Here is a 12806-nt window from a genome sequence, read left to right on the forward strand (position 1 = left end):
GAAAAACTGGCTCCGATACGATACAATAGTGTTTTTAATTACTTATTCTTTTACTCAACACTGTATAATATTAATATAAACAAATAATTCTTCAAGTAACATATCTGCCCTTGAAACCACTTATTTAATCGAAATGAAATTATTGGAAAACCCGTAATAACATTATTGCAACTCTATTTATTAACAAGTGAAAGGCTTAACTGAGGTCCACAAACTTTAGATTGTGCATTGGCGACTTATACAAGTATTACTGGCCAAACTATCATCTTTCCCTCACTTTTCTCCTAAAATATATTAATAATTTAATTACCAAAAATCATACGTTCATAAAGTTATACGTTCATAAAGCTACGATAAACAAAAATAATAATAATTACAAAAGAACAACTTCAAACACGACAGCAGGGGATTCCAACAAAACACAGCACACAAAACTAGTGTAAACTAACAACCACAGTCACCTTCCCAGTTCCAGTACTACACCGCTACACGTCATGCATCACAATGTAGAACTAGGAGCTAGAAGTGAGGTGACGGGGTAATCGGTTCTCAAACAAGTAGTCAAGTGTACTGATCATGTCAAACTTCTCCTGAAATCCATGTTTTTCAGCTATTCGTCGGAATTTGTTACTCAACAGCTTCCTATCAAAACCTAATTTAATAAACGCGTTTAACATCAGTTCAACCCGTTTCCTAAAACTTTCAAACTGATTACAAATTCTAAAAAATCTGACTAGTTGCGACCCAAAAACTCCAATAAGTACATCTCTGGACATATTACTACATTTAGGGGCATATTGGACTATATTAAAAGGGAAATCGTCCCGTTTATCATAAACTTCTACAATAAAATAACCTTCAACTATAGAGATATTCAAATCTAGGACATGAGCACTAGTGTCCTCGGTGTTCTCCTTATTAAGAGTTAAACTATCAGGATAAATATTGGCTACATGCTCCTGGAAGACACCATCAGAATTAATAGTAGTAATGTCATCAATTAACCTAAACGTGTTATTAAGTCTCTTAGCGCTATAATAATCAATCCTATAGAGTTTATCTAAATATTTATACTCATAATAAAAAAGTGTAAGATTAGCAATAAAGGGTCCTGGGTTTACCCCAATAGGGACACCAATAATCTGTCTAAAAGTCATATTCCCCATGCTAAAATATGAATTATCTAAAATAAAATCAATAGTATTAATAAGAGTATCCACGTTAAAACGGAAGGTGTTTTCACGTGGATTCTTGACCCATGCAAAACCACTTTCATATATTGAAATATACGGACACTTACTGTGTTTAAAGGCTAAATTAACGACATCTTTAAGAGCTACTTTGATCTCATCATGTCTGAGATTAGTGTACAAAGTCGAAAAGTCATAGGTTTGGACATTACGAGCCCTATCAGACTCCATATAGCTATTAAAACAATCTAAAATAGGCGCATTATTGTCGATAATCCAATTACGCTTAATCCCAGTCACTTTAAACAGCATGCGTGAATAACTACAAATTTGACTGTAGACAGCTTTAAGTCCAAGAGTAAGGCGCTGTGCAATTGGTTTAACTGTACAGCAAGCGTAAGACACTACAAACCGCTGAGAAAACTTGGGTTTATGGAATTTAGGGAAAAGTACTATATGGGGTAAAACATCGTCCTTATTCGTATCATCAATATTTAACACATCCTTCATAAAAGTTTTCTGTATCTTACAAATCTCCTGGGTATTGGATTCCGTGATATGAGAATATGAAATAGAATTAGTCATACATTCATTCAAAATGGTATCTAAATAAAAACGTTTACAAATTATAGCGACATTTTTCGATGCCTTGTCCACGGGACAAATAACAAAATATTTATGAAAATATTCCAGCTCCGCTTCAACAAATGGGTCAGAAAAGACCGAAACCACATCACTGCTACGTTTATATCGCTTTTTTAAACAATCAACGGCATCAGTTAGTAATTCTCGGAATTTCTCCTTCCACCCATCAAAGCAGACTAAAGCTACTTTCTCCTTTTCACTCCAACTCTTAACAAACTTATCTAAATTCTCTAAAATAGTACGTTGAGCAAAATTAAAATCTAGAACTGCGGGTTCCTTGAAACTAGGCCCTTTAGAAATAATATTCCTTAGCATTTGATTACTAATAATAGAAACATCCCCTGTAGCGACATGATTACAATCGCCGTTAATATATTCCTCATGCTTATTACATATACAATCATAATCTTCAATACACTTAAAATCGTTAACCGTATCATTATAATTAAATAATTTACTAGATATTTTAGGCGTGTTAGTGAATACAACTGAAGGTTCATTAATATTACATTGGCTAATATAGGACTTTAAAGATTTATCCCTGAAAATTCTGGGTAAATTTATCATATCAATAGCCTTATTAACAAATTTAACTTTAAACATGAATTTCTGTTTCTTTTTAGAAACTTTAGGGCATTTCCATACATTAAACGGCTTAATTTTATACATTAAAAGATCTGTAATCACAAAATGGGCATGTCTGCGTAGAATATCATGCTTCAAAACATTATCATTAAAAACATTATCTAAATATAATTCTCTGACTTTATTCAGTTTATCACGTTTCAAAGGGAATAAAATACGTTTAGTTTTAGTAATACATGATGTATGAAAAGGTTCATTACGGGTAAATGCCTCACAGAATGGCTAGCCTCACAGAATGGCCAAATTTGTAAATGTTTTTGTAACTTATTTTTCATAAAAGACTGGTAGGTTTTGTGGATACCATATGAAACAAAAGTCTTCTGGCAACACTTCCTGTGGTGAAATCATTAACTAGGACCACATTTTCTGGCATAAATATGACTGTTTATGTAGAAATTTTGAGCACTGAAAAATTTGTTTTCAAATTTTTGAACTAAGTTTACATTTTGGTGAGAACTTCTGGCACCAGTATGACAGAAGATGTTCAAAGAATAGTATTCATCAAACAAAACGAACATTGTTCAATATAGGAAGAAAAAAATGCCAAAATGGCTACACGCCTCACAAAATGGCCAAAATATGCCTCACAAAATTTGTTTTCAAATTTTTGAACTAAGTTTGCATTTTGGTGAGAACTTCTGGCACCAGTATGACAGAAGATGTTTAAAGAATAGTATTCATCAAACAAAACGAACATTGTTCAATTTAGGAAGAAACAAAATGTTAAAATGGCTAAACGCCTCACAAAATGGCCAAAATATGCCTCACAAAATGGCCAAAATTTAAAACTCCTTTTATTCAATGAAACCATAAGTCTAAAGTATTCACAAGCTATTTATCATACAATAACACCCCAGATGGAGTGTTTTTACAGCCGAATGAAGGTTATAAATCATGAAATCAGGGAATATGAACAACGCCACACAAAATGGCCATTTTTGGTGTAGGAAATTATGCCCTTTTTATTCAGTTCTAAGAAATTTCACCTATATGGGGGTGTTGACAAGGCATATTAATACCAGCAGCATGCCTGAAACAAGAGCCAAAGGTTTTAGAAAAATAAAATTTTCTCGTTTTCTTCTTTTTTTTGCCATTTTGTCAGGCATTTTTTCTTTTTTGTGAAATAATTTTTCACAGCTCAGTTTTTTCGTGAGTTTTAGGTTATTACCCCATTCCTTAATAGGTTTTCTAAGAACGTGTGGTGATAGAAATTTAAAAAGTATCTCCATCAACAAAATTATAGAAATTCAGATTTGGCCATTCTGTGAGGCATGTTTTTTTGGAGGAAGATTTTCCGGCCAATTTTTCTCAAAGAAAAAATGGTTATGAGATTAAATGAACCCCCGGGAAGAAAAATATGAGTGTCAACTTAGCTTCTTATGAGATAAAAACTGGAATAAAGTGTGTTTTGTGACTTTGAGAGACCTTCCTTTTTTTTGGCCATTCTGTGAGGCAAATACCCGTAACAATCAATAGTAAACTATTTACGATATTTAAAACATCGATACTGCCAGACCCACTACTCCAAGACCTCCTTCTCCTGCTCTTCACGGAAGTAAACTTAGCAAAGTTACGCGACTAAAGATCACGCATGTGGATTGACGTCACTGCAACCCGCCGCGTGATTAGTCTGAGTCACTAATCTAAATATTCACGCGCGGTGGTCGGTATGCTGACGTGTATTTATATAGTGTCTGATCTCTGAACGATAGGAACTAAAACTTCGCCGTTGCAAAGAAAAAACCGCTTTGCGTGCGGACTGCAGTTAATATCATAAATGTAGTATGAACAAGACACGTTGATTTTATTGTTTTCCCGCTGCTCGGCTGTTAGTCTTTCATGTGTTTTTGTACCCTTGTCCGCTGGTCAGCTCGCCGTCTTTTGTGGTAAGCTCAGCCGAGCGCAATTCTTGTTTATGTTGTTCATGAATTTGTGATGTTTTTATTTCGGAAAAATAAATTCAGGTTTCTCGCTAATAAATTAAATTCACGTTTGGCTGAAAGTGTTCCTCACGTACGACAAGACCAGTGCCCACGTCACTCGATACCCAAATATTTAGGTTAAGCAAATTGTTCCCAGGAAAGGTACACGAAGCAGCTCTAAAATTCGTCTTCCCTCGCATTCCTAGCGATATCATGGCAAATGAATGGGCTATACGATCACAATTAATACGATCACGAAAATAATCGAATTTTGTCTCCTGTAAAGTGTAAACAAAGATGGTGCTTGTTTATTCTTGTATTGTTTATTTTTGATTTTCAAGCCATATTTTGGATTTCTTCTGTTTTCACTTTTTTAATCTTATCTATCTATTCCAAATTTATTTAATGTGATCGTCGACCGTTTTTCTTCAAGCATTTGCTTCACAGAAATGGTAAGCAAAGCAATTTAGATCTGGATGCTCGATTTATGGAATGTCGATCGGTCAATGCTGCAGAATGTTGATTGGCTCAAATTGCTGTCATGAGAGAGACTATTATGACAACGAGTTCTATCATTGGTTTCTATAGTTTTCATTTCGTTGCAGACAGACGACACTTTCATCGAAGTTTTATCTAGCTGGAGTAGGTGCAAATTGCAATAAGTTCACGTAAGCACAACATAAGATCGTACAGTTGAAGAGGGTACAGTTTTGAAATCCGGACGAATTTTAAATCTAAACATTTTCGGTCCCACCAAATTACTCGCCAAAGGGTTTTTAATTTTGTTTACAGAAGGGCCCTGAGCATATTGTGAAATTAGCTCCATACGATGTATGTAACGATGCTAATTCTGTTTAACTATTCTATTTCCCCATTCAATTTACATTTTAATGTCGCTTGTTCACCCTTCTTGAATATTTCTGCCGCGTTATACTGTCCTCCACTGCATCATTCGTTAGTATCTCAGTTAAATGAGGTGGGCGGGATCATACGCCGGCTAAAATATTTCTTTTTCGGGAATAAAAAGCTCTGTTAATCTTTAAAATGACATATTTTACTTCCTTGCACATTGGAATTCGGGGTCTTGTTGATATAGACAATAATCCAATTACCTTCAAATTAGGAGAATAATTAGATCTTTACCAATGAACAAGGAGCCGAATTCCAAAGGTCTAGGAACTAAAATATGTCCTGGTATCTCTCACCATTATTCCAGTGGGTACTGTCAGAGGTTAGCGATATACTTATAGTTGTGTCGGTCGTTAGCCATATAATTCTATTTATAAAAACAGCAAGGACGGCCGCGTCGGCTGACGTTTACAAAATTAATAAATCATTCTATATATGTGTGTTTTTATAAAATATAAATCCATTTCACACAAACAATCTTTTAAAGATCAGCGACTGGTCCCAATTAGGTATGAAGTTAATAACATTGGTGTTGATCACCTTACTGGGTACTGTCTCCTGTCAAAGTACTCAAACAACCTGCAAGACATGCGCAAATATGGACTGGTCCGACTCAACGATGTTCCAAAATGGGATTAAATATGAAGATTGGGATCCGAGTGTGATGCCCGATGAACATAAAAATGTTGAAGGATTCGGTAAGTGTTAAGCAAAGTTGTGAGCAAAAGAAGCTGTATGCCTAGATTAGGGCATACGTAGTACTAGTAAATTTGCTAGCTTGGATTGGTCACAAATCGACAATTATTAAATCGATCATACTTCACAAAAAGGGTAAAGGCCGAAATATTGCAATTTATAATGTTAACCCATTACTCAATGTGAGTAGTAATATAAATAAGTGAATTGTCAACTGAAAACTCGAACATTATGTGATATATCCTATTTATGGGACATATCACATATTATGTCTTGTTAAACATCAAAATTACGAATAATATGATCTGGATCGTTGACTTGAATTCTTTTCAAGTTTTCACAGATCTTGATATAAAACCGCAAACTTTCAGATTCCTGTGTGAATCAGGAATGACTCAATGCGGATCTATTCACTGGGAAATGAGGTAAATATTCATACAATACAGGAACTAATTTCACAATAACTGCTCAGGACTATCATTGTGGATTCGTGATATGTATTGGACTGAAACAAAATATAAGGCTTGCTTGATAATTTTCATGCACATGTTAAGAAATCATAAAAAAATAAAACGTTTGTAAGCTGCACGAATTTTAAACTTCGACCAACTTAAAATAACGATTATTAGCGAAGCTCAAACTATCAATTAAATTCAAAATATGCGACTAAAAATTACACTATTTTCTTAGTGTGAAGAACGAAGAAGGTGGAACTGTAACTACCTTTGAAAGGGTAAAAATAAGCATGCTTGGCTGTTTGCCGATGGACTCGATGGCCACGTGCGACACATACATGCCTCATTTCGTTGTTCCTGAGGGCGGAAAGAATTCAAACTGTGAGTTTGTATTGAAATACATTATTACCTTTATTAACATCATTAGTACCTCATTAGTACCTCATTAGTACCTCGTTAGCCTCATTATTACCGAGCCTAGTTATAACTAAAACCCCTTTATAACCTTTAACGCGGTTTTTTGGTATAATTTATTTCTTCCCTCGACGCACATTATAGCAAAGTCCTTCGGTAGAGTATTGTACATATTTTTGCAAATTTTTGAAAAGTCGTCTTTTCCTTCGTATTCATTCTTATATCCCTCATTTTTACCTGAATACTTAAAACATGTTTTCAGGTGTGATAGAAAAATGCGATGAACCATTGGTTGACAATTGTGTAGAACATGATAGATCGGATAAGGAATATGTATATAAGAAAGACGACGATAAAGACGATGAGAAAGATGAAGAGCCAATCACGAGTTGTCCACACTGTGGGGAAGTGGACTTCTCTTCTGCTACATTTTACGATGGTGAAGGAACTGAACAGCAAATGCCTGAAGTAGATGTTGAGTGGAAAAAAGTCACTGGATATGGTAAGCCGTGAATTTATCAAACGCTACTCCCTGAAACAAATTAGATTATCCAGTTGTCACATATTTGATATTTGTTATTGCTACAAACCATGACGGTATGTAATTTCAGCACTTTGTTCCGGCAGCGATACCGTAGAACCAAAAGAGTGCGTTGCTTCAGGTTGGAGACCGAATGTATGCGCCAGATTTCACTTCACAATGGGGTAAGATCTTGAAACTCATATTAAGCTAATAAAGTGATAAGGTAATAAGGAGAATTTATTTAAAAAAGTGTATCAATATGTTGAAATTTGGTGTTGGCATTTTACCAACTAAAATCCGATAAGTAGAGGTAAGTAAAGGTAAATCCATTAAATATATATAAATATATTTATCCAGTAAAGGTATAAATCATTAAAGTCATTTTGTCATCATTAAAGTCATTTTGTCTCAGAATTAAAGGAGAAGACACAAACGGAGATAAATACGCGTTTGAAGGAACAAAATTAGAAATTAGGGATTGCTTGCCTGAAGGAACTACCTGTGCGGACGTTACTGCAAAAATTGAGAATATCGCGAAGGAAGGCGGCATGGATTTCACTTATTCAGACTGTAAGTTGATTAAAATGTAAGCTTTTTAATGTCATAACTGTCAATAACACCTTCCACAATGCATTTTTAGGTAGTATTTTTAAGTAGCAGATCGGCACTCGGCACTTGGTATATCAAACACAATTCTTCCGTGGACTAAAAATTCCCATCTCAGGCGAACTAGAAATATGCGACCGTGACGGAGAGAATTGTAAGGTACAGGACGATTCTCCTAAAGCAGGAGAGTGCCATTTCCCTGATCTCATTTGGGGTGGGTACAAAGTCTTGGAGGGTGAGCACGAAGGAGAAAAGTATGCCATGTACATGTGTCACCCACCCTTTGTAATGACACCAAACAGGCATTCCTTCAAGGGATACATGGATGCTTACAGCAAAACTCCCAGTGAAGCATACATGGACATGGCCTACACTGCTGGCTGTTATGAAGGATATGCATATGTTCCAGAATGCATGGAACCCATTGAAGGAGGCCATTGTGGTATTCCTATTTACATTGAGAACGGCCATGCAGTTGAAGTTATGATGAAAGATGATGAAGACAAATGGGACAAAATGGACGAAGATAAAGAAGGAGATAAACCCAGTCCCAATGCGTTTGCATTTAAGTTTAACATGGATGTCGACTCAGGCTCTCAAGGCTCTGAGTACATGGAAGATGAGAGTAAGATGAGTGAAGAAGAGTGGAAGTTCATGTCAATGATGCCAAGGGGAGCTAGATACGAGTGTGACGCTGACTATGTGATGCACCATACCGTCAAGAAGGACTGGGGCTGGTGTCGACCAGACGGTTCTTTTGAGGTACCCCGATGTGAGCACAAGGACACCTTTTACAATTTAGAGTTCAGGCTCAATAGTGGAGGTGAGAAAAAACTAGCTGGAAACGGCGGGATTGTTCAAGCTAGGATGATAATGGAAAATGGAGATGTAGGAGATTGGGAGTACGCCTGTAACGATGGTTTTAATGACAATGCAGCCGGAGCTATTTGCAGAACTCTCGGATTTAAGACTGGAGCTAAAATACCCTCTTCCAAAAAGATGGATATGAGTTTGGATTCGATGAGTAATGGTGGTTTTGGATGGACACACTTCAGTTGTGATCACGACGACACACTTCCACAAAGGTAATTGTGTCTATAATAGTGCTTAACTAGACTTACTTCTTCATTATAAACTATGTATAGTAGGCTTAATGGATGAATTATAACAGCACACACCACATATAACCGTGAAGAATTGTTTAAAACAATCGGAGAAGTAACAAAATGAACCATTCAAAATTACAAATAAAACAATTTATAAAATTTCAGTATGGGTTGTCGGGCAATAAAATACGAAGAAGTTAAACAGTCGAAGGAACATGCAATGAAATGGCACTGCTTTGATTTTGAAAAAATGGCAGTGAGATGTTTCGACCACAGAATGTTCAACGTGGAAGTGGATTTGGAAATGTCTAAGAGGAGGGCCACATGTGGTGTTCAGGTGAGTTGGAGGGTTCATTAACAAAACACAGAATACTTGGTTCATGCGCACTTTACGCACCTTTAAAACACAACACACTTTTCCTGAAAAATTTACGAACGAACCAACTTATATGGAACACAGTGCAATGCTGTATGAATTTAAACTGTTTGATTTTAACCAAATACAATTATTACATTCTTGTAATTTAATCTGCAGGACACGGGACAGCTCCAAATTAAAAATCAACTAATTTCAGGCACAGAAAAAAGAAGTCCACATGCAACTGAACCATCTGGGCGAAGAAGTAAGTGTGACGTGGATGTTGGACGATGTGGAGACAGAGTTACCCACCAAATCCAACAAAAGGAGAGGATTCATGGTCAGGGGTAAAGATCTCAACAATAAGGATTTTAAGTGCATAGGATGCCAGATTCATATGGGAAGAGACAAGGTCTTGTTAGGAGAAGCCAAGGTCTGCGAGGAGGACTCCGACTAGAAACATGAACTCGCCATCTCATGGTGACGTCTTGAGGACTTGATCGGACTGTTTTGATTCAAAATGTGACAATGTCAGTGCATGTATCTAGTAATGAATAAGTGGTATAAATAATTTATAATTATTAGTTATTAGTTATTATTGGTTTTTAGTTATTAATTATTAATTATCAGTTAGCTTCATGTTGAGCATATGTTAACCTGTAAGTAATAATTAATTAATTTCACTTTAAATCATTCACCTTTTCCTATAGATATAATTGTATGTTTATATTTTAGATTGTATTGAAATGTTATGAACCATTGAAGAAAGCGAATATTCTCCCTTGTCTAATGAAATTATAAGTATAACTTGTTGGTCTAAATTGGCTCTCCACAGAGGCAACATATAATTGTGGATATGTAATGGCTAATAGTTATACCGAACTTTTTCACACCATCTGCCGCTATTAATTTTATCAGATTTGTATACTTGGTATTACTGTGTACAATAAGAAAATATTGGCATACCCTCACTAGGTCAAACGTTTTTTCATGACGAAACATCAACAACATTTTTAGTGAAATCAAAAATAGTGAACAGAATTTTCACAACAAATGTTGCTCTATCAGGATTCCAGAGCAAACAAGCGCGCCCGCAGTGGCGCAAAAGTACATGGTTAGGCGAACAACAAATGTAAGCAGTAGGAGACATTCATAGCTATAAGTATAACAACAGTGAAATTTGGGTCTCGGAAAGCTGAAATTTGAAAATTTAAAAATTTTCATTCCATAGGCATAATCCATCATTAAGTTTTTTTCCGGATATACTGCTTCCTGGCTTCCAGTACTTTAACTACTTGTGTTACTTTCATTTTGACCTCACTGATTGAGTGATTGGTCACTGGTCAAAAATTTGTCGCACATAAAACAAATTACGCTTGTGCAGATTGCAGAATCGCACTATTTACAAATTGAAATACAATACACATTACACAATATATTAAATTACCGCACTTGTATTTTGCTTTTGGATCTATGAACGAAGCTCTGAAACTGCGCGGGTTAGAGCCAGAGGGCCTGGTTCTGAACGCGGCAGATGATGAGTAGCCGGACGAGACGTGTATTGAGCAGTCAGGGTGGATGCCTGAAGTGTGGGCAGATCTATTATGGGTGATTGACATGTTGCGGATATGCACAATGATGGGGCCATGCTAGCTTGGAGGGGTGTGGCCTGAGTAGCAAGTTGAAGTGGTGTTAGTTGTTACTTATATGAGGGAAATCTCCCTTGGTATATTGGTTATAAGTATTACTATTAAGCTATTAGATATTGATTTGCAGTACAATAAACTGTAATGTAATTAAGTTGTGAGGTGTTACGAGCACTAAGGTTTTATAAGTTAAAGTATGAAATTATGAAGTCATGAGATTTTTCCATGTTATGGTGGTGCCGGGCACGAACCCTTTTCGTTGAGTAATTGTTGATTTCAGCAAAATTAGTTTAAATAGAAGTCTCTTTAGTATTATTTATTAAACACAGGCATGAGTAATACTCAATATTGAGTATCCTTAAATTGTCTGACATGATCATAGTTCATCTAAAGTATGATCATAGTTTTAGTATTTTACTATTATATCTGTATGTGATGTCCTCTTATCATTACTGATCATGTTACTGTCCAGTTCATATGAAACATTGTTAAGAATATATTAAGTTACAAACTTGTACGTCATCTTGAAATTGAGTCAGATCCTTTGCCATGTGATCCTTGTTTCACTGTTTTTCTTGTCATAATGAACCAATACACCATTCCAAAAATGTGATATGTCATATCTTATTCTTAGAAAAATGAGATACTGATAGATCATGACATAATTGAAAATATCATCACATATTTTCAACGTTAATACTAATAGCATCAATAAAGTTATTCAAATTTGCAATGATCTAATAAATATCGAAACTGATATTTGATGCTGTGTTATTTAAAACTTTATGTATCATCATGATTTGCACGCGTAGCGCATTCCAATGTTCAAGCAGCTAGCACGTGATACAATTCAGCCAACCAGAGTACTGAAATCTGCAAAGTTAAAGTTGCAAACTTTTGATCGGCCCGAAATGACACTTTTCTGGAGATTTGAAGATAACTCAAAATCTACGTTGTCTTAAATTCTCCCCGTGGTGGGGGGGGGGACGTTACTTTTACAGAACGAACATGTTGCAAAAAACCGGAATTCGCTATCTCTTTTACACTTTTGAAGTTAGGCCCTGGCCAGTAAGGTTTCCTGGGTTTAACTTGAACAGTGACAAATTTTAATTTAATTTAAATTTATCATAGATCATAGTAACAAATTGAAGTGTAGCACAGTTTACCTACCATACTATAAGTTATATTTTGATGCAAGCTAGTATTAGTAAGGTATCTTGATGCAAGCAAGCTACATTAAAATTCTTTTTTGGACTGCCTTATATAACTTGAACAGTGACAAATTTTAATTTATTTTAAATTTATCACAGATCATAATAACAGACTGAAGTGTAGCACAGTTAACCTACCATATTATAACTATAAATTAAATCTTGATGCAAGCTAGTATTAATAAGGTATCTTGATGCAAGGAATTTTTTCCTTTTCACCCTTTTGAAAAAAGGCAATAGTGAAAGGTTACGAATGGAGGTTTTTGCAGAAAAACGTGGATTTTGGAGAACGAGATAGGTGGGTTTAAATATGTCGTCAGTCCTTTCGTTAGTTACCATGCGACGAAAAAGTTGCGCGCGCGCGAGGATTGTTTGCGGAGATGTGATGTATAGATAGCCTGTGATCTATGAATGCGCGGCGCGACTGTGTATTAATGTATATGATGCATGTAATGTATAATATTACCATTAGGTAATACG

The 12806-nt window shown here is 35.6% G+C and overlaps 2 protein-coding genes across 2 annotated transcripts in view; one reads left to right on the plus strand and one right to left on the minus strand.

Annotated features, from left to right (window-relative positions):
- The window catches only part of LOC134822081 (1-phosphatidylinositol 4,5-bisphosphate phosphodiesterase beta-4-like), an 858242-nt gene that overhangs the window by 785798 nt on the left and 59638 nt on the right, over positions 1-12806 (minus strand). The gene's annotated exons all lie outside the window — the stretch shown is intronic.
- On the plus strand, positions 5797-10394 carry LOC134821863 (uncharacterized). Its single transcript, XM_063832676.1, has 9 exons — positions 5797-6028; positions 6379-6432; positions 6698-6843; positions 7139-7378; positions 7488-7581; positions 7812-7969; positions 8124-9090; positions 9277-9448; positions 9687-10394. Exons 2-9 carry the CDS (start codon positions 6398-6400, stop codon positions 9924-9926), a joined length of 2052 nt encoding a protein of 683 aa, XP_063688746.1. The 5' UTR covers positions 5797-6028; positions 6379-6397; the 3' UTR covers positions 9927-10394.

The sequence above is a fragment of the Bolinopsis microptera genome, chromosome 10 (genome assembly GCF_026151205.1).
Source record: "Bolinopsis microptera isolate Bmic1 chromosome 10, MBARI_Bmic_1.0, whole genome shotgun sequence".
NCBI lineage: Eukaryota > Metazoa > Ctenophora > Tentaculata > Lobata > Bolinopsidae > Bolinopsis > Bolinopsis microptera.

Bases quoted from the DNA above. Each gene is read 5' to 3' on its own strand.
- LOC134821863 (XM_063832676.1), top strand. From the start codon at position 6,398: ATGACTCAATGCGGATCTATTCACTGGGAAATGAG. The intron at 7,379-7,487 runs GTAAGCCGTGAA...ATGTAATTTCAG, and splicing joins GAAAAAAGTCACTGGATATG to CACTTTGTTCCGGCAGCGAT. The intron at 9,449-9,686 runs GTGAGTTGGAGG...AACTAATTTCAG, and splicing joins GGGCCACATGTGGTGTTCAG to GCACAGAAAAAAGAAGTCCA.